The sequence below is a fragment of the Bacillus rossius genome, chromosome 10, assembly GCF_032445375.1.
Source record: "Bacillus rossius redtenbacheri isolate Brsri chromosome 10, Brsri_v3, whole genome shotgun sequence".
In the NCBI taxonomy this organism is placed as follows: Eukaryota; Metazoa; Arthropoda; class Insecta; order Phasmatodea; family Bacillidae; genus Bacillus; species Bacillus rossius.
The window spans coordinates 52,298,974-52,321,260 of record NC_086337.1 but is presented as its reverse complement, the minus strand read 5'-3'; the positions used below and the strand labels follow the sequence as shown (position 1 = coordinate 52,321,260).

The window sequence follows — 22,287 nt, the reverse complement described above, 5'->3', positions numbered from 1 at the left end:
ATACTAATACAATTATAATGTAGCCACCGCTCACCCTCTCGCTCCTGACTGGCTGCGTCGGCACCGACCAGGGGCGCAACAAGGGGGGGGGGGGGGCAAGGGTATTTTGTCCCCCCCCCCCCCCCTTTGAAACCTTGAAGTGGGGGCAAACGGGGGTACAAAGAAATTGCTGTGTAATCAATTTTTAGATGATAAAACTGCTTAAATAGCACCGTTTGCCACCTTGAAATACAAAATTTTCCCGGGGGGAGGACCCTGGTGGCACCAACCGAGCATTATCATCTTGTAACTCCAACCTACCGTTTTACGTCACACCTTTCAGAACTGAAATTCTGTAATAATGTCAACATGTATGTTATAAGCAACTAGGAGCACATCCGCCCAACGCTCTAAATTATTCCAGAAAAATCAGAACACTAAATCAAATACATTTTCCCCCATTGGTGTGTCCGTTATCAAAATTTGTTCATCCTTTAAAATCAATTTACAGCACTAATATTTATCTAAATAAATTTTAACTTGCATTTTTGAGATTGAACAACCTAAACTTAAATTATATTGTAAAAAAAAAAATCCATGAGCAGCATGGTTTAGCAGGGATTGGGCATAACGCTACCTACGTAGGAGCTCGCATTTTCCGAGTTAAGACAAAAGAGTAATATTATTAATACAGAATACAAACAAAATTTTAAAATATCATAAACGATTATTTAACCAACTCTTTAGTAGACTAAAAGCAATTCTGCCATGATTTGATATACATGATTTGCAAAAGCACATCCAGTAGGCGTCAGGTAAACTAGCCCTTAAAACGTCTGCCATTTCTCACAGCTACTGCAGCTGACACGTGGAATTGCATAATACAAAGCAGCAGCAAAACGAAATCTTTCGAAATTGCAAAAGAAAACATTGTTCATTTTGATGCCCTTCAAGGAAAAGCAACAAATGACCGGCATTTAAATATGTGTAGATCAAGCTAGATACTAATAATGTCCAGGCACGCTAACAACTACCAATGAGTAGAGACACGGAAATTTCGCGAATCGCGATATCGCGAAATAACACCGCAATTTACCTTAATTCGCGACAAAACACCGAAATAGCACAGCATCGAGAAATAAAACTGATAATAATGAATTAGACCACCCATGCAAGACATCGCGAAAAACAAGTAAACACGACGTTGACGGCACATCGCCATTTTTCTAAGTTTCAACATGGCCGCTTTGTAGTAATGAAAGTAAATAATGATTTACAGTATTCCCGTCACGTAATCATTACAATTTGAAACGAAAGCAGTAATTGCAATCATAAACTAATTAAAAAGAGAAAAATGTACCTGAGCATCAACACAAAGTTAATAAAAAATACCGGCGATGTTTTCAACACAATATAGCTGCCATGATTTTCAACCCGCTGTATTTACACATTAATCTTGTAGAGAAATATAAATTTTCATTCTTCCTTTCATGTTGAACAGTTAACAACCTCATGCTTTCAACTACGTTTGACTGGCTTGGCAACCTACTCGTTAGAGCTGTAGGTGTAGCAAACCGTATGTATTCGGTACTGACTGAGTAACGGGTGTGCCATCTAGTATCGAGTAACGAAACGTTACACACGGCTGGATTTCGTTACTCGCATTTTTCGTATGTTTTACGCATGCGCGCGCATATTCGATGAATTTACGTTACAAAGAACGATGTTTGTTTATTAAGTATAATATGGAAATTTGTCGTCCAAGTTTTTTACTGTTTATAAGAAAGTATTTTTTACAAATTAGAAATATGTATGTTTTTGTTATTTATTATCGCGTATTTTCACGTTTTTTGTTGTTTTTATCTTAAAAGAGATAATATAATAAAACCGCTCTAATGAGATTTAATTGTTTCTTGGTTAACAAAAACTGTTAATTATCAAATATTGTTAATTGTTTATATTCTATTTATTATTATTTACGTGACGTCATACTGTACGCGTACGCAATACGACTCGATTCGTTGCTGCAACATAACATTGCATGTTATGCGGTATCAGAAGTAACGAGTAACGTAGCGACACGATAGTAACGAGTACTAATTGTTATAGTAACGAATACATACGGGTACACTTTTTTTCGTTACTTTTACACCTCTACTACTCGTAAACATGAACACATGGCACTACGCCGATTGATAAGCAAAATCAGTGACCTTTAACTGCCGTAACTACACTTCTCAGCAAATGCAATACGACCGCAGAGCAAGTGAATACGGCGTCAACGGGACAAAGAACAGCAGCAAGAAATATTAAAAGAATACTAAGTTGAGACATGCCGTGCCGAGGCAGCGCGCTAGGCGACACCGGGCCGTGCCGAGGCAGCGCGCTAGGCGACACCGGGCCGTGCCGAGGCAGCGCGCTAGGCGACACCGGGCCGTGCCGAGGCAGTGCGCTAGGCGGCACCGGGCCGTGCCGAGCTGTTTCAAGCCTACAATTTTTATTTGCCAATAGTGTTGACTTTAGAGTGCAGTATACGAGTATACGCCGTGCCACTATTATTTAGCCAAGCAAAACTTGTAGGTCATAAAACCATTCTCAAAAGTTAAAGTAAACATGAAAAACCAAAACAGCGAAATAAAACCGAAATTTGATTTTTTCAAAACGAAATTTAAGGAAAAATAAAACCATTTTTACGGGACTCTACCAATGAGCAGTAACATGCATTTATCGAATTTGTGATAGTGAAAAATTAATTTTTTTTTTTGGTTGAAAATGCAAATCTTTTTGTTTTAAAAAAATTCAGAGAATCTACCCACAAAAACTCAGAATATGTATATCACTGCAAAATTAAAATTTAAAATTAAATTCACATAGATTAACACGATGATTCGGGCCTGGAAAATGTCAAAAGCACACAATTTCCCACCCCAAATGTTTGGATTTTGCCCGACAGTATAATCGGTTTATAAATTTGTGTGAGAATGATGTGCTTATAAGAAATTCTATAATTGTGTTACTGAAACTGAAAATAAATAAGATTCCAAAGTTTACAGATTACAAGATATTTGTCAGTCTCTGAAATCCTTTTGCTTCTATACCATTTGCTCTTACACTTACCATGAGGGGATTTCAGTAGTAGAGTTGTTCCACAGTTCCATCTTGCCTTCATCACTATCCAGCCACCCATTCCTCCAAGCAAGGATATTATTATTATTGTTGCACTTGAAGCAAATTTTTATATTATTGCTCCACTCATCAGAACCCTTGCGGTCAACATCTGGCCTAATGTCAAGTGCTTCGGTGCCATCACCACCATTCAAATTACACGACGAGCAATCACTAGAGTTGGCCTCCCCGCAGTCATCGTTATCTATGTCGTTTATGAGCTTGGCCACCAGGTGTTCGTCGCCGGGGAAGAAGAATTCTTCCGTCTCGTCGACGGTCGAGATGGTCTGGCGACTTCGCTTCGGGTCCACCTCCTCGTCGCTCATCACCAAGCTCTCTTCTTCATCCTCCACTTCCGTCTGACAGCACTTCTCGTTCTGGCACACCTGGAACTTGGGCACAAAGTCGGAGCCGTCGTCCACGGCCTCCAGAACGTAAATTCTGTACCGGCCGCCGTACGGCTCCTTTTCCTTGTACTCCATGTACTTGCGGGGGGATCCGACGCCCGCTTCCGCCTCCAGGTACAACGTGCCGCTGTCGCTCCTCTTGAACGACACGTTCTCCAAGTTGTTGGGGATCACGAAAGTGGTGCCGTCGGCGTAGTGGCCCACGTTCCCGCCGCGCGACTCCGAGCTGTCCTGCCGGATCGGCCGGAAGTGGGTGCGGCTGGAGGTGAGCAGGTCTTCCTCCTCGGCCGCGCCCTCCGGATTCGCCGCGACGTCCTCCGCTCCGGTGGGCACGCTCTGGTCGGCGGCCGCCTCGGAGGCTCGCAGGGCCGACGCCGGCTCCTGCCGGGGGACCACGACGCTGAAGCTGCTGCCCTCCCCGTGGTGGTTGAGCGCGGTGAGGCTCCCATGCGGGGCGCTCGGCTGGCCCACGGGCCGGCTGATGTGACCCAGCCCGTTCGCGTAGCCGCCGCGCTCCGAGTCGTCATCCGTCTCCGCCAGTACCTGGACGGCGATGCCGCGCGTCACCTCCCGCAACGGGTAGTTCAACCCCCACGACATGTTGTTGAAAACGGGCGGGAAATTTTCAAACCTGTTCCGAGAAGCTGCAGCATCTTCCTTTGGGGCAAAATTAAAAATACTACCCAACTCCAGACTGTCATAATGCTGGTTCAAGAAAATTTCCTTTTGCCGGTGCAAACTTCTGTAGCCATCCACATTCTCAGACTGGAAAGTATTTTTGCCATAATCTCCTGAAACCGTGTTCGTTGGAGAGCCAACTTTGATATCGCTATGATCTACCGATACATTTACTTCCGCAGCATCATCTACTACTTCCTGAATGCCAAGGGGTTGGGCTGCTGCATCGACTACAAAAGACTCGTGCTCGACAGAACCGTCCTGAGACGGGTTGTCGGACCAAATGGAATTGGTGATGTTCGTGCCGCTGTGTATGAACGAATTTCCGGCCTGCCCCGCGGGATCCGACCTGTTCGGGCACTGCGCTTCGACGGGCGACCTTTCGCCGCCGGGCGACGAAAGCAGCTCGTTCAGATCCACGGGCAGCTCCTGCTCCTCGCCTTCCTCGACGTCCTCGGCGCTCCACAAGGCCTCTATGTTGCGGTCAAACTTTGCGATGAGCTGGGCGAGTTTCCCGTCGTCCGCGGAGCGCTCAGGGCAGCCGGCCTGCCGCTCGTACAGCCGCCGGCAGGCCAGGAGTCCCGCGTCGCCCCCGCGGTTCTGCCGGTTGCATCGCAGCACTCGCAGGGGCTCGCACCCGGCCTCCTCGGGACCCAGCATCCGCTCCTCGGCCATGTTCCACGCGAAGCCGTAGCTCTCCTTCTCCCAGCTGCCCTGGCTCCGAAGCTTCATGTTCCCTCGCCCAGCCCACGGCCTGCTGCCCGCCCGTGTGTCGCTCCCCTCCGTCTCCTTCTTCCCGCCCCAGACGGACGTGGCCTCGGGGATCTCGGGGACGACCGACTGGTTGTCTGCCTTGCTCGGTTTACTGCTTAAAGGTGGAAAGGCTTCATAATACCTGAAAACAAGCCGGCAAACCATTACCCACAGCAATTTCAATGGCATGCAATTAGGATTTTTTTCATAGCACATGTGAAGAGAATGAGCTAAGCGAAGCAGACTAGGTAAATTGATAGAGCTGAAGAACACAGGAAGAAGGCCCATGGAAGACCAGGGAGAGGTGAAGTGCACGAGAGGAGAACAATGGAACAGAATGGAGGATGGATGGTGGAGTGACCTAGGAAGATGGGAGGCATTCCACTTTGCTGGACCGGCTGTAAACTGGACGTTGGAAGATGACGGATGGACATTCATTAATGGATGATGATGATATTTATGGTATATTCACACTTTGAACTTAAATTTATAAAAAACTAATTTCAAGTGATTCATTTAATTTTTTTTTTGGTATGAATAAAACTTCTACTTTTAAAGTGGGAAAATTGAATATGAACCTAAACAGTATGTTGGTAACCGAAAGTAAAAATTATTCAGTATGTAAGATATAAATATTGTTGTTAGTATGCTGTTTGGATAGTAAATTCTTTTTTTTTTTTTTTAAATTTATTTTTATCTTTAATAGTCCTATCTGAATACATGTTCCCAATCAGTAACACATTATATTTTTTAGTAAAAGTAAGTTTGCCCAATGCTGACAATTACAGCAGCAAAATCAATGACATCTTAAGTTATATATCATGAAAATTCATGTTGATAGACAATTATGTATGTGTGTGTGTGTGTGTGTGTGTATATATATATATAAACCATAAAACTACATTATATTTTAAATCAAGCCTAAAAAATGTCTGAACAGGATGTAGTATAATTTGACTGTGCCCTAATAATAATAATAATAATAATAATAATAATAATAATAATAATAGTGCACTGCTAGTTAACTTGAAAGTTTTGAACTGGACTACAGTACAGGCAGTTCAACTACAGTAGACCCCAGATTATCCAGGGTCATGACTGGCAAGTGGTCCAAAGAAAACTGAAAAACATGGTTAAACCAATGTTTTATACACACACACACACATTTTTTAAGTAGTTAAATTTTTTTTAATGCAGACTACCTAGACACCTGCCCCTCAAATTGGGTCCAAGGAAAACCGAAAAACACGGTTAAAGCAAGATCTCTTTCTCTCTCTCTCTCTCTCTCTCTGCGCACGTGTGTGTGTATGTATATACTTTAGCAGAGTATTACAATAAATGTGAAGATACCCTAAATAGCTTTACAGTCTGTATAAATTTAAATATATATGCCTACTAGGCAGTTAATGAATTGAACTGAATAGTTTAAGGTTCCAAATATTTTAAAAACTTAGTTACATTTTATACTTGTAATATCACTAATTTACATACAACATCTACAATTATTTTTGGTCTTGGCTAAAGTACTTAAGTTAATGCAGTACCTATACAGAAAGAAACAAAGAAACTTGCTGTAAATAATACTTTTTCTCTCTCTAGAAAGTGACTCAAACATGGCAATAGGCATATGTAGTAAAACATTAAAACAATACATATGTAAAGAGAAATGACTAATCCCAATACAACAAAAATTATTTACCAGAGCTGACACTCCCCTGTTGACAAATTCTCTCAGAGTGTTCCTGCTTGCTTCCTTTATTACCATATAATTTTTCTATAATCTGGTATTGCAACACAGTATGATGTGTTAAAATACTCAAAGATAAAACTCGTAAATCCACGTGTGCTATCACACACACGAAACAGGGCATAGTTGAAATTGTTAATACACACTTTTTTATCTGATCCTGAGGAGATGGTGATTGAAGTTTCTTGTTTGAATGTGGTGGCTGCGACAATTCCAAATGAACACTTTTTTCACCTGTAAACATTTAAGAGGCACAGTATTTTTTTAGAAGAAAAACTGAAAATTTCAAAACATTTACAATTTTGTTTATCAATGGAATTCATGAGAATTAAGAGATGGAAATAGGTTGAGAGATGCAAAGGAAAGGAGAGACGCAAAGGAAAGGAGAGACGCAAAGGAAAGGAGAGACGCAAAGGAAAGGAGAGACGCAAAGGAAAGGAGAGACGCAAAGGAAAGGAGAGACGCAAAGGAAAGGAGAGACGCAAAGGAAAGGAGAGACGCAAAGGAAAGGAGAGACGCAAAGGAAAGGAGAGACGCAAAGGAAAGGAGAGACGCAAAGGAAAGGAGAGACGCAAAGGAAAGGAGAGATGCAAAGGAAAGGAGAGACGCAAAGGAAAGGAGAGACGCAAAGGAAAGGAGAGATGCAAAGGAAAGGAGAGATGACAAAGGAAAGGAGAGATGACAAAGGAAAGGAGAGACGCAAAGGAAAGACGCAAAGGAAAGGAGAGACGCAAAGGAAAGGAGAGACGCAAAGGAAAGGAGAGACGCAAAGGAAAGGAGAGACGCAAAGATAAGGAGAGACGCAAAATGAGAGACGCAAAGGAAAGAAGAGATGCAAAGTAAATAAGATGTGAAGGGAAAGAGCAATGAGGAAAAAAGAAAAGGGGAAAAAAAAAGAAAAGGGTGTTTCCGATCCTTGGACCCCAAGGCCTTCCTAAGGTCATTATGAGCTAAACATCTAGGATGTGATTTGTGCGTAATTTCAAGTGCATTTTAGTGTTCATATGTTTCTTATCCATAGTTTCATTAAGCATGTTTTCTTTTTTTTTAAAGTCATATTTTGCTCGGCAAGGGTTGCTACACTGTTTCTCGTGCAGAATCCCTCGACTAGAAGGAAGCAGTCCGACTTAAAAGCCTGCTCGGGGCCACGCACTACCTGCTGCCCATGGTCACACTGCATCACGACAGCGCTCTCCTGCCTACTTCGTGCAGCCTATTGGTTCAGTATTTAGTTCTTATGACGGTTTTTAAGACAAACTCACAACCAAAACGTCGCAGCTATCTACGGCCGTGTAGTCTCTCAGTGTGGTGTCTGTGTCAAATGGAACCATTAAACATGGTGATAATAAAAATAGTGTGCGTGTACATTATTCATAGTCCATCTATAGAGAGTTTGAGACCAAGTCTGTAACGTTGTCCTGACATATGGTCTTTTTCCTCTCCCACTTGCTCTACCCACAGTGAAATCTGCACACTGTCTCCTAACAATGCAAATTGGTGTGAACCTTACCAGCAAGCCATATAATGACATGAGGAAGAGAGGCTCTAAGGGTAAAAAGGTTAAGAGATGAAATAATATTAAGAGATATGAAAGAGATAAAAAGAGACGGGGAGTAAAAGGGAAAGTGAGGGAAAAAAGATAACGGAGATTTGAAAAAAAAGGGGGGGGGGGGGGGGGGGAGTAAAGGAAATGTGAGGAAAAAAGCAGGCAAAGTGGAAGTCGGTGAAGCAAAAGTTAGGCTGACAAAGAAAATGATGCAATGGCAATGAAAATTATGTGATGGCATTGAAAATGAAGTGAATGCCAAGGAAAATTAATAGAAATCAATAGAAGTGGACAGCTATTGAAGAGAAATGAATGTAAACCTTACCTTCACTCTGAATTTCTTTCAATTTGGCACACAGCTCATCCACCAGCTTTTCAATGCCAAATTTCTGAAAATTCGAATAATAGTTAAAACTCTCAAATACTTAAATTTGCACAAGAAATTTTTTTAGATACATTATTTATGAGAACAATACAAAATTTAATAACTGTACACTACCTAAAAGTTACACGAATCAATAAGTTTTTATGTGTCACTAAACATTTGATAGAAAATGAGGTGAAAAACACAAGGAAAACAATCAAGACAGCTAGCAGCAAAAATCAAAGAAACACATTTTCTACTTAAAATTTTTAATGATAAACACAGCAATATATAACATTTTCAATCAGCAGTATGTGTACTGAAGTTATAGCCGACAACTCTCGAAAGGTTGTTATACTCCCTAGTTAGTGGTCATCCATTAATCACGTTTTTTTTTTAAAAGCAAATTTTTAACCCCCCCCCCCCCCCCCCCCATAAATCACGTGTATTTTTTGGTACAAAATATTTTTAAAAATTTTGGAATATTATCTTTAAATATGGGCAGAATATAATTTAATACTGGAAAATTAAGCACAGTGATAAAAATGTCCAGACACATATTAAGGTTGCAGGTTTATTCTCACTGGCATAAAAAATAATAAAGGAAAGGCTTATATGTGATTTACGCATGTATTCGGCGGGCGGGGATTTTGTTGCCTGGCTACGGCGAGTCAAGGTCACGCGTCGCTTTTCGATTTAGTAGAAATTGCGCGAAAAAATTAATACACGTGATATCTCTCAATACCCCCCTCCCCCCTTGAAATATTTCGTGATTCCCCCCCCCCCCCCCCTTTCGAGCCTCACATGATTAATGGACGATCCCTTACGATTGTATTAGTCCGGGGAGGGAGAAAGGCAGGAAGGAAGGAAGACACAGCAGCGCCACAACACAAGAAGCGCCAAGCGGACAAAGGGGCATGCGGTGGACGCAGCAGCAGCAGCAGCAGCAGCAGCGGTGTACCTGGTCGGAGGCAGACATGAGGCACTCCACAGCGGCAGAGCGCTTGAGCTGCTCGCTGTCCCAGACATGCCAGTGCTCGTCCCGCCGGCCCCTCCTGCGGGCCCGCCGCCCCGTCTCCTACACCCACACACACACCCCCCCTGCCCTCCAGCACGGTCCCCAACTGCTCCGGTCAACGCTCGCTGTCTAGGTCACTTGCACTCGAGGAAAACTCTCGAAAACCAACCAACATTTACAGATAGCTTCACCCCGACTATTAAAAATTAACGATACAGTAATGACTGAAATCATACTTGGGAAAGATAATCCATATACATAATAATAATAATAATAATAATAATAATAAAAAGAGTTCGTTTGTTAAAAGTCGTAAATATCCAAAAATTATTTCCAAAATTTTGACACAACGTTGCATTCAAATAGGTGTGTATTTATATACCTATGTCACACCTGTGACAGGTAACATGACAAAAATACTGATAGGTTTGTGTGTGTGTGTGTGTGTGTGTATATATATATATATATATATATATATATATATATATATATATAGATGTATAGGATAGTTTAGACAGAGAGAGATAAGAGATCTGTTAATGAAACTGTATTGACTTGTTCAGACACGTCGTGAACACAACTTATTCAGAATTAGCAACTGCATTTAAACTCGTGCAACAGTCCTGACGTACATTTACCTAATCAGCAAAATTACTGTGCCCGCATGTTCCGACCTTTAACCGAAGCCTTACCTACCTTTAGCTGCTCGACACTTCCTACTAAAGCCATTCCGTTCAGCTTTCAAGGCCACAGCCAAGGTGGACCCAACTAACAATTGTTACAGCGTAACCTTGAATGCCATCCATAAAGATGTTTACTCCATAGACTAAAGAAATTAACACTTTGAAGGTTTATTCTTATCCATCCTCTGCTGCGACATAACTATTTTCGAACGATAAGTCTCCAAGCTCAACACTATGCTAGTCAACAAACATGGAGATGGGTACCATTTTATTTAAAATCTCATCTTTCACGATTTGTGCATCTAACACATCATTCTACATTGCTTAATTAGAGCTAAATACAATAAGATTTTACATTAAGTGGCTATTGGAATTTAACGTGCATTCAAACGTTTTCCATGAAATGATAATTCTTGTTGTAAACAATTATAATATAGTGCAACAATAATTTCTGCCATTAAGTTACTTATGCATCTGTGATTTCACAGCACAGATAATTTCTTTGGTCCGGTGATATTTTTGGTCACCGAGAAATCCATTGGCTGAGTCACTTCACCGCCAATTAGGAAATATGCTAGGTTTCAATCGAGTAAACACCTCCTGGTGCACACGAGCTACTGCGGTGAGACAACCTGGCTGATGTACGAGTCCAAGGCTCGAAAGTGTCACTCGGTAATCCCCGAATGTCACACGAAACACATATATGCACCGAGGCTTAAGACAACGGGACTCCCGAGATCATATTGGGCTCTGAACAACTTGGAAGCCAACTCAGTGCTAGTGAATTCCAGTTCATGGTTCGTACCCTCTCGTGAAATAAAAAAATTATGGAACTTCTAAGGACCCCTTTACCACTACCGAGAGGTAGAAAACCATTTGTAATATCACAAAATACCTCAAGAAAATTTTTTAATCAGATAGTTAATGCACGAAAAATTATTTTGTTGTTTAGTTAAATTATCTCTGGAACACACATCCAATGCAAGCAAAGTGTCCATCTGAAATTTATACCACTAACATTTAAATTGATCACAAATTACATTTTATAAGTTCAAACTAAGACAGTAAAATCACCCTTTTCACTTTAAACGTGAGATGCTAATTATGAAAAAAACTTTTTTATAAATAAAATATAATCATTTAGCCCAAAATTCGCAAATTGTACTGAGCACATGATGTCTGCTGCGAAGCTTCCCACATAAAGCAAGAGCCTGAACATGAATCTGAATCTACCGAACGTAAACTGTATACTTTATAGAGCGCAAAATAAGTCCGACCACTAAATAACTGTACATCACACAAGACCTCAAAACAACCTGCAAACACAGCTGATGCAACGAACGTGGATGATAAACGATGATACACGCTCCTAGCTATGAGCCCCAAAAGTTTTATCAGGACGTCCACACAAATCTGCAGGAAAATTTCCCCCGACTTTTCCATGACCAAAACTACAAATTTCACAGACGACATTTTCTCCAAATAATTTACCTATTTTACATGCACATCCACCATCCCTATAGCTGTACTAGTTCATACAGAACATCGCATACAACATTTTACAATGTGTGGCCATGCACTAAAACACTATCTGGAAGATAAAAGTCCAAAGTCTGGGAGGTGACATACCTGCGCATGACATGTTCCCATAAATTACTATCACTGAGGAATTTCCATGACTTTTCCAGGTTTTACAGTTACACAGACAAGTCCAGATACACAAATTACCATAACCAATCCAGTAATCCATCACCAAGAAAACCAAGCATATCCATGCCCCCAGCACAACCAACCTGACCTACTTTCAAATAGGCGAATGATAATTATTTTACTTTAAACTCATTTACTTGGGACTTTTGGCATAAACTTCAGTAAAATAACAAACAACTACCTCTTAAATGAGAATGATAGAACAAGGCTGCCCCAAAAAATATCCTATACATCGGTATACTACATAAGCATAATTTTTAAATAGAATCTTTGTACAACTTTATCAAAGCTGAGGTACATTTGATGAAGATGAAGGAAAAAAAGTCCTACAAAATTTTGTACAACCGAATTCTTTTATAATTTTAAATACCTTATGTTGAAATTATTCTTCATGAATTTTAAAGGTTTTACAGATAACCAATTTAACAATTAATTTATCAGATATGGTACATGTTAAGCTTTTCAATTTTATCTCATTTCCTGCCCCAGATGCAGAAACCAGAGTGAAAATTACTATTTGTTGTGTAAAAACAAAAATTTAAAACGAATACAATTAATTGCAAAGGATGGTTTTAGCATAAAGTTTCTTTACCTCTTACAAACCTTAAGTGAAATAATATTAAATGTTTATTTCTATATCACTTAACACTGGCATTTAATATTTAACCCGTCTAATGCCTAGGGATGAGTATGTGGTAAATTGCGATAAAACAGGGAACCATTAAATCTTGTCTCTAACAATACCATAATAACAGGGTTCCTATTCTCTACCCTAGACATTTCCCAGAGTTTTCCCTGCCCAACCAAATCCCGTTTTATTAATAAATTTTGTAAAATAACAAAAATATATTACACTAAAAATACGCACTGAAAAATGTTTCAACCACATGTAACATGTCTAACAGCACTTAAAACCTTTCACTCCATACACAGTTTGCACTGATATTTCCATCACTGCTGTGCCTTCAACGCTGGCAGTCTAACATAAAACCACTATATATTTGATCAAACTTTGGAAAAATATATACAGTAGAACCTCGATGATACGTTCCCGTTTCATACATTTTCCCGTGTCATACACCGATTAATTTCGGTCCCGCCGAAAGTACTATATTTACAATGGTTTACTTTCCCGGAACATACACTTATAAAATCATTAATTTCCCGTTTCATACGTTTTTAGGAAGCGGAAAAGCCCTAAAATTCACAATTTTTTTATATTTTCCTCCTTATAAACTCCGTTTAAATGCTTTTATTTTGAAAAACATTCATTGTTTACCTTTGCAAACGTAAGAAAATAACTTTATCGCACCATAGATATGGATAGTATCATGAAGACTGTGCACTTCGCAAGTAGCATCTATGGCCAGCACCAAGCGAGACTAGTGGCGCAAACTAGCAATGATCATGAAAATGGTGCACGCGCTTTACCAAGGCACGGATCTCATATTTTGTGCGTTCATTTATCTTTGAACTTAATATATCCGTTTGTTATTGTTTTCTTACGATCTGATTGTTTTGTATTTTATGTTTCTCAAGTTAAAATTTTTTGAAAATTGTTCTGTTGCATAAAGTTGTTTGTAAAATGAAATAAACAATCAAAAATTTCTGATTTTCTTTACAATAGCCTAATTTTTTAAATTTATAATTTAGCCTTGGTGACTTTTCCTTCCCTCTAAGAAAGGACTTCATTAACATTTTGTAAGGCCACTGTTTCTCATGTCAGCTTTACTTGATTATGGACTGTATTTTACATTTCTGGTTGTTTTATTATATGTATATATAATGGTGAATTCATATCTTTCATTAATATAATGCAATTATTTACACATATGTATTTATGTTTAATCTGACATTATGCTGGTATGCAAGATTGGAAAAAAATTTCATTATTGCCATTCCCTTTTCATACACTTTCCCGCATCATACACAATTTTTGTGCCCTCCGTTGAAAAGTGTATGACAGGGGTTCTACTGTAATTGTGACCTGGTAAATGACTTTAGACTTTTCACAGTACTTCAAATCTCTAAATCAATACAGAATTGATTCATTAGTTTTTTTCTTCTTACGTTTAACGATAACAGATATATTTTCATTTACAAATGAAGTACAGACCGGTTTTAAGACATTAAAGAAAGAAAAGAGTACAAAAATATATAAAAAAATCACCAATCAAGTTCGGTAACTTAACATTTATTTTCCAGGTTTTAAATTTTTTTTTTCCTTTCAATTCCCAGAGTTTTTCTTGTTTCCAGATTTCCCCCTTCTACAATGCCACGTTTATTAAACTACTTTACAAATTAAATAGTACGAATGGAAAAGTTCAAGAACACAACGTGGGGCACTTACTTTTTCTTTGGAAGGCGAGAGGCTGAGTGGATCGTCCAACAGGTCGAGAGTGTCTCTCTGAAGCAAGCTGAGAATGTAGCGCGTGTAGACCACAGCATCAATCCCACGAGCTTCCAGTTGCTCATCCAGCCAGTCTTGGACAGCTGAGGGCATGGGTACCAGTTGCGGGTACTTCATGCTCCCACAATCCTGCACCAAACACAACCACTCCGTAGGACACACGACACTCATTCCAAGATCAAAGCTACTTCTGACACGGAAATAAGGAGACACACTTTATTACAACTGCAACCTTATTAACTACACAACAAGCAAAAATGCAATGCAAGCAGGGCTAGATTTTAAGGAATATTTTAACCTGCCCAACGGACAGGTGTAATTGAAAATTTGCCTGTCCGCCATCCAATTTGCCTGTCCGCTGTTTTACCCAAATAAAAAAAGTCGCTGAAAAAGTGAGAAAAAAGGATTTTTGCTATATTTTGCACCTATTTTTATCACACACTTAACATCCTTATTTAATCATCATTTTCAGACGAGTCACTGTCTGAGTCACTGCACGAATTACTTGGCTGATTCTGTCTTGAACATCTTCGATAAGGAGGCTGAAAGGGTCGACGTTTTCTCTGAACATTATGATACCAGAGATTTATTGCTGGTGCTAGATCAAACTCACTTACAGCCATTGTTGTTTATTTATAGATTATAGATATTGTCAAAGACGTTTTATTTGCGGTCGCATAAATGTTATTAATCACCTCTGCTGCATTAGTGCGTGCAAATAACCTCGGCGTCACAAGTTGCACCTGTCCACCGGACAGTTGCCTTTTTTATTTTGCCTGCCCGGACGAGATTTTGCCTGTCCCGGGCAGGCGGACAGGTGCTAAAATCGAGCCCTGAATGCAAGCATCACCCAACTTTCAACTTATTGCATTTCTGCCTTCCATATTTGAAGGACTATTCAGAAAAATTTTAAAGACACAGACTTTATGTGCATAGATGTTTTTGTTATATACATGACCTTTTACACTTTTTAAACTTCCCAATTTAATGGTTTCACAATAAATTTTAAATAGCCTAAAAAAATAAATTTGGAGTAGAAATTTACATTCTACATTACAAATTACAGTGATTGTCTTGCATTGGTTTGTATATTGCATTGCTGCGACACTGCATTCATAGGGTAATTCATAAACCAGATCTTCGTATCGGTTTACAGCCCTGAACGCGATGGGGAATTTAATAGGAGCCAGTCATCCCATAATGTGACGTTAATCAGCACCAAAGCGGACTGAACCACTCAACCTCAAAACCAATAAATAAAAAAATCCAAAATATAACTTCTAAAATTCAAATTTGATGAAAGGCAAAATGGTTTGACCACTCGGCCTCACTCCAAATCGGCTTACATAGACTACAAATTTGTGCATTTTATCAAATGTGGTGGTGGGTGAGCACGGACAGAAACTTGTACACATCTTCCGTTTGAAAAAAAAAAATTTAATGCAAGATGTTGACCAATTTTTATCAGTAGTTTGGCCATGATCCATTGCAAAAAAACAAGAACCACAAATCAAATAAACATAAGCTTACTGAAATATTCTCAACAAACTACTTACATACTTCAAACTGAACTTTAAACATCACCACATAAAATCAGCAATTCCACAAGGATACAATAGGTTTCACGTAGAAAATTCCAAAGTTTAAAACGTTGATAACTAGCAAAGTAACTACGAACTGACCTACCTAAAATGGGTACTTACGTATTAACGCCACCACAGCTACAGATTTGGCGGTTTTTAAGTGCCACCAATCTACACCTAAATTTTTTGCGACAAATCATAAAATAAAACACTGGTAACCTTTCCAACTGTCAGAATAAATTGTGCTACCACCTGCAATGTTTTCAATAATTTTATCAAGGGTAGAGCCAGTTTATTAGGAACAGTGACAACAAACGAATTCCTTCTAGTTTCTGAGAAATCCCAGTTTTTAGCTCACATTTCAATATCTGTGCATTGCCGCTGCCACCGCCATTAATTGTTTACCCACACAGGTTTGTGTTTATTTTTTAACGAACTTTATTCAAAAATTGTGAATGGTCAATTAGGTAAGATTAGCTACATTAAAACAACTTTCAAACGTTGTGGACGGTTGGTTGGGTTAGTATAGCTACATTAAAAAATATTATAAAATTATTTCTTACGGTTGCTTAGGAATTATGAATTGAATTTATGATGTAGCTATCCTGACATAATCAACCGTTTCACATGATTTCACACGCATTAGCGCAACTTCTGCTGCGGTGGCGTTAATACGTAATGTACCCTTAAATGTTTCCACGAAACACGATGACCGGCTTGGCTTACCTCAGCATAGATCGAAGGGCGAAGCTGGGGGCGGGTGTACGAGCTCACGAGACGTCCGGACGGGTGAGCAGTCGTTGCCTAGCCGCAGACTGCCGACTCTGTGTCTACTCCTCATGGCCACGAGAGCCGAGACTAGCCTCCCGTTGGACCGAAACTGCCACGTTCTTCCGCTCTGTCGCGCACTCCGAGTGAAGCCAGGTCAGTCTCGCCGCAACGCATGGGGCTGGAGCCATCAAAGTGTTAGTGTCCGACATTTACTTCAAGCAGCAACTCGCAGAGGTTTGCCAACGTCGAAAAGTTCTTTGAACAGCAAGGTTTGAATTTAGAACGCCGAGAAATGTTTATTAATTAACACACAAAATCATGCATTTCAAAGTAAGATTATAATTTTTTTTTTAGTTAGTTCATTGTGTTTCGAGACTGCATGATTTGTCGCCTTTCACCACCCCATCTTGAAACTGAAAACAGAAATCACAAAATTGTTAACAGCACAAAGATATTGGCTGACATGTCAAGTTTAGAAGTGGAATGACATGATTCCATTTCTCAATAATTTAATGAAAGACAAGATGATCCAAACCAACAAGTCATTCAATAGTGATTCGGCTCTACATCCACAAACAAATTTGCAGACGTCTGGTATAAATTATACCAGTCTCAACAAAATATTCAGAATTTATAATAACATTTGTTCTACCATTAAAAAGTATATTAGTCATATCATGGTTCACAGAGGCTATCAACTAAAATATAATATCTGGCCAAACTTAATTCATTCAATAAAGCACATTTCCCACTACATCACATAAAAGTGTATTCAAATAATACAAATTATGCACTAAAAAAATTAGCACTTGAAATGCTTACAACATTGTAAAATGCACTACTATGTAATTTTTAAACTAATATCCTCCATTTTGTTCTTCACAAGAACATTTCTGACGGTCAGAAGTTTCAGTATCGTGCAATTGCATACACCCACATTTTCTTTGATATCATCCGATTATCAGTTTGAGATAGTAAGTATTTTTTTAAACTATAAAAACAATAACAACTAAATATTGTGTGATAAATCTGAAACCTGATAATTTGATCTAATAGATGGCAATTTGAATTTCAAATAAATATACCTTAAGAAAGTAATTGTCATATAAAAAAAAGGTAAGCAGAAAACAAAGAGGACAATTCAACAACGTCTGTGCAGAAACCACGCTACTATGTTCGAAGTCAAAGGAGAAGGGGGAATGCACACAGCAACAAATTCCTTTGCAGAGTCTAGCAGCCACATTTCAGTGGCGAGATAAGGCAGGCTTCTCAGAACAGTTAACGAGGAAATTCTCAACACAGATAAGACAATGTCTCTAGCAGCTTCTGTACAAAACAAGTATGGGCTCGTAAAGATTACACAAGTTTTAATCATGTTTAAGGTGGGGTTTCACATGCCATATTGATTTCTCTCTCTCATCATTACTATTAGTAAATAACTATTTAGTGCTGTAAATTCAACACTATAACTCTTCTGCATTTGTTTTTCAAAAATATATTCAACTGATATTTCCCAAGTATGTATTAAATAATGGGCGTAAAAAGTTGCACAAGTGGTTGCAATTTATTGTTATCACTTGTGGAACGGAACGTTTTACAGTAATTAAGTCACACTTGGTAACAATTTCAATAAAATATTTGTGAAAGATAAGATAAGAGGTACAATGTTTAATTTACAGAAACAGCCCAAGAGAATCGCTGAGTCAGGGGTGCATGTGTGTCAGTGAGGCGGGATGATGAGTGCGACGCTCGCTGGTACTTCCAGAGTGTATCGTCTCTAAGAGCAATGCTCTGAACTGGCGAGCAGTCACTTTGTCGCAGTGGGGAGAAAACTACACTGTGTCAAATTAAAATACATTATCTTACTGTAAAATAAGTTGGTGTGGCTAAATCATAAATTCGCGAGTGTGCGGGAATAAGGGGATAAGTCAAATGAATGTTGGCAAATTTTTTTTTTTTTTTTTTTATGGTATGGAATAAAGGAGAACAAGCTCTACAAAATGGTCCAAATGGGTTAGGTCTAGCACCCTTGTGTGTTATTCTATGGCACTGAACTTTTGGAGTTACATCACAAACTGACAGTTTTCGTGCGTGAAAAAGGGGATAAGTAATTTACAATGACATTTTGACATATCCCCTTTTTCCCACGCACCCGCGAATTACAATAATAAATACTATGAAAGTGTCACAATACTTACAAGATTAAATAAACGATCAAATTGTACAGCGTGATACATTTGGAAAATCCCTGCCTTTGTGATGTCAAAAAGCACGGGATGGCCCGGACTGGTGAAGATTACTTCTTGGTCACTTCTCCCCTGGTTTTCTCCACCCCCTCACCAACGATAAAGGCAGACATGTTCCAGATGGGGTTAACAGCTGGAATGGGCACGTTCCTACTGTCTGTCTGCTGGACAATCTAATTTTGGTAAATATTTAAAGTCCTTTCTGATTGGAACACGTGGGATTAGTTAATGATATTTTGTTTTTTACCCATAAAGGTTTGTAGGTTTGGTTTATTTTACGATTTCCGTAGATTTCATGATATTTAGACAAAACGTACTGATGTAAAGTGCACCACCAGTTCAGAAATTTTGGGTCAAGTCTACATCTTCGATACCGGTAAGCAATGTGTGTGTGTAGGCCCATGTATGGTTGAGAAATGGAAGACATATTGAAGATGGCCAATGATGATAGATTTGAATGGAAGAACGAAGGGAATTAGTAGTAATATGCAATATTGGTAATATTGAAAGAATGAACATCATGAAAATAAAAACAAACGACAGTGTAAATTTAGTAGCGAAAACAGTGGTTTTGGTACAAGTAGGAGTGAAGTAATTAAATTAGCATATAATTGTAACAGAACATAATTGGAATGGAATATCTTGATAGTAGGCGAGTGTTCAAAAAGTATATCTTAAGTATTTAGTATACAGTAAGAAGTTAGTTGAATGTGTGTGGTAATAAGTTTAGTATCCAAGAGAGAAAGGAAAATTTGTGTTTCTTCACACTGAATTATTTTAGTGTTATGGCGTAGAGAATTAAGGTGTAATCATGATTGTAATGGTGACGAGGGACATGAACTTGTTTGTGTTTCGTGAATTTAATGGTGGAATTTCTAATAGATTTTAAGTAAAATTAATATATACGAGAGCAATATTGATGGTTGTAATCAGGCGTACACCCCATTACTTTAAAACCCTTGCCTGGAGCAGTTAGGCGCATGGTTTGTGAAGTTAGCAGTAAAATGCCTAGTGTAAGGCACCCTGTTTGTTGCAGTTGCCGCAGGTGTGCATGAATCGAGGCAAACAACTCTGACATCATCAGGCCGGCGGGTGTAAGTAGCCACCGAGCCAGAGGTCAGAGGGCCACTCCGACCAAGGACTTCAAGGGAGCACCCTGCCGGAACGACAAGTTGCCGAAGAACAGCAGGCGGTAAATATGTAGTTGGGCGATATTTGTTAAAAAAAAAATTTTAAATTCCAAAAATACTTTTATTCTATGCTTTTTAACTTCCTCTTTTCATAAAACCCGGCGGAGATAACAAATTACAAATACTTTAGGAGATATCGCCGTTTTTATTTTGCAATACAAGACCTATGCAATCATTCGACCGCCGCAATTTTTTATTTTGCTGTGTGTTCGTGAATGCCTAATTAATTAAAATGGTCGATTAGGTCAGGTCAAACACATTATAAATACTTTCAAACTAAGCAGACATTAAAAATAATATGAATTAATTTTAATGGTTGTTTAGTTTTAAAGTATGTATTTATAATGTAACTGACCTGACCTAACAAACCGGGACAAAGGATGAACAGTAGGAACTCACATATTTTTTTTAACTTATTACTTGCGCTACAATATACAAATGACAAATAAAACATAAAAATTTGAAACTTTAAGAACTCACCTAAGTTAGAGGTGGGGAAACAATGGTGAACGCCGCAAGAAAAAAAAATTCATACTCGTAAACAAGAAACAACGGTGAACGCCGCATGAATGCATGGATATTGTGATGAAAATTAAAAAATTCAATATCTCCTAAAGTATTTGAAATTTCTTATCTCCGCCGGGTTTAATGAAAAGAGGAAGTTAAAGAGCATAGAATAAAAGTATTTTCGGATTTTATAATTTTTTTTTAACACGTCGCCCAACTACATATTTACCCAGCAGGCCGGCGAGTGTCGCGATCAACCCACTGCACGGGGCTTTAGTCGCGATCCTTGGCTTACTAGTCAGCATTTGCGGGAGGGAGAGTTCTTATTCTCATGTACCTAATTATGTTTTCCATTATCTTAGGTTCAGAAAAGGCTAGGTGTTTTGCTGGTCTCGGTGATCGTAAAGGAAGTGTAGAGTCCTTGTAAGGTTAGGCGAGTGACATTTAAAATACTGTCAAAACACAAAAAAAAAAAGACAGTCACAAAATTGAGTTCTTTAAATTTAGACAAGAGTTCTGGAAAATTCTGCAATTATGATTGGCTTTCATACAGAGGAAAATTATGTGGTTTACCAAACAAAAAACAAGTGAATTTCCATTAGAAATGATTAAACTTGCTATAAATAATTGCTATTGCAACTTTAATAAATTTCACTTCAGGTTTACATGGCTGGATTATATAGTGGAAATCATATCTTTCCATGAACATGCTGCCAGAAAATAATTCATGATAATGAAATGAAATATTACAGCTTTGCCATTTTATAGAATAATTAACCAATGTTGAGGTAGAAACACACATTTTCAGCTTTTTTATTTTATTTCATTTCAGATTCACCCCCTCTTTTAGATAAATATCAATACTTGTCAGCAGGACATTAAAAATATGAAACTATTTATCCTATATGTTGTCAGTTGGATCATGTATATAACTTACCTATGTGTAGTCAGTACACCAATTATGATTCCGCAAAATTAATGCAAATTTGAATGTGATAAAAAGTCAGAAATGGATCGCTGGAAAGCAATATGTATACACAACCTTGGCAGTACATAATAGAATGTGACTTAACAGCATCCTTGCACAGATTAGATAGGCCTACTAGATTGGATATGCTAACCAAGCATCTATGAATCTTACCACATGTGCTCTAATCTCACTTCAAGCATATTAAACCTATTAGGAAATTATACTATCATCCAATTAATTAACTTGGTAGACCAAATATAATTAAATGTTTCCAATTTCAAATAGGGAAAATATTTCAGCATACATTTGCCTGAGCTCAAAAATTAACTGGTCTGTTGAATCCCTCTGTGTTACTTACATTCCAAATAATGTTTTCTTGACACTAATTGAATGAGTCATACAGACACCACCCAACTAGTCTAGTAAGTTATTTAAAGAGGTTGGGGTGAAAACCAACATCAAGGTACAAAAAAGTCACATGAATACAAGAAGATTCATGTGTTTACAACCGACCACCGCCCAATCAGCGAAGTTCTGTTCGAATTAGCATTCCACGAATT

The 22,287-nt window shown here is 38.8% G+C and overlaps 1 protein-coding gene across 5 annotated transcripts in view; it reads right to left on the bottom strand.

Annotated features, from left to right (window-relative positions):
• LOC134536133 (uncharacterized) overlaps positions 1-22,287 on the bottom strand; it is a 37,543-nt gene that overhangs the window by 14,463 nt on the left and 793 nt on the right. For 3 of the 5 annotated variants that reach the window (XM_063375721.1, XM_063375722.1, XM_063375724.1), the window contains exons 2-7: positions 16,770-17,227; positions 14,401-14,589; positions 9,601-9,717; positions 8,601-8,664; positions 6,876-6,963; positions 3,097-5,124 (exon numbers count right to left, since the gene is read on the bottom strand). In XM_063375721.1, the coding sequence (XP_063231791.1) occupies positions 3,097-5,124; positions 6,876-6,963; positions 8,601-8,664; positions 9,601-9,717; positions 14,401-14,577 (2,474 nt within the window). In that variant the 5' untranslated portion in view covers positions 14,578-14,589; positions 16,770-17,227. Of the gene's footprint in view, positions 1-3,096; positions 5,125-6,875; positions 6,964-8,600; positions 8,665-9,600; positions 9,718-14,400; positions 14,590-16,769; positions 17,228-17,899; positions 18,199-22,287 lie in introns of those variants that run through there. The other 2 variants (XM_063375723.1, XM_063375725.1) reach the window with 2 other exon arrangements.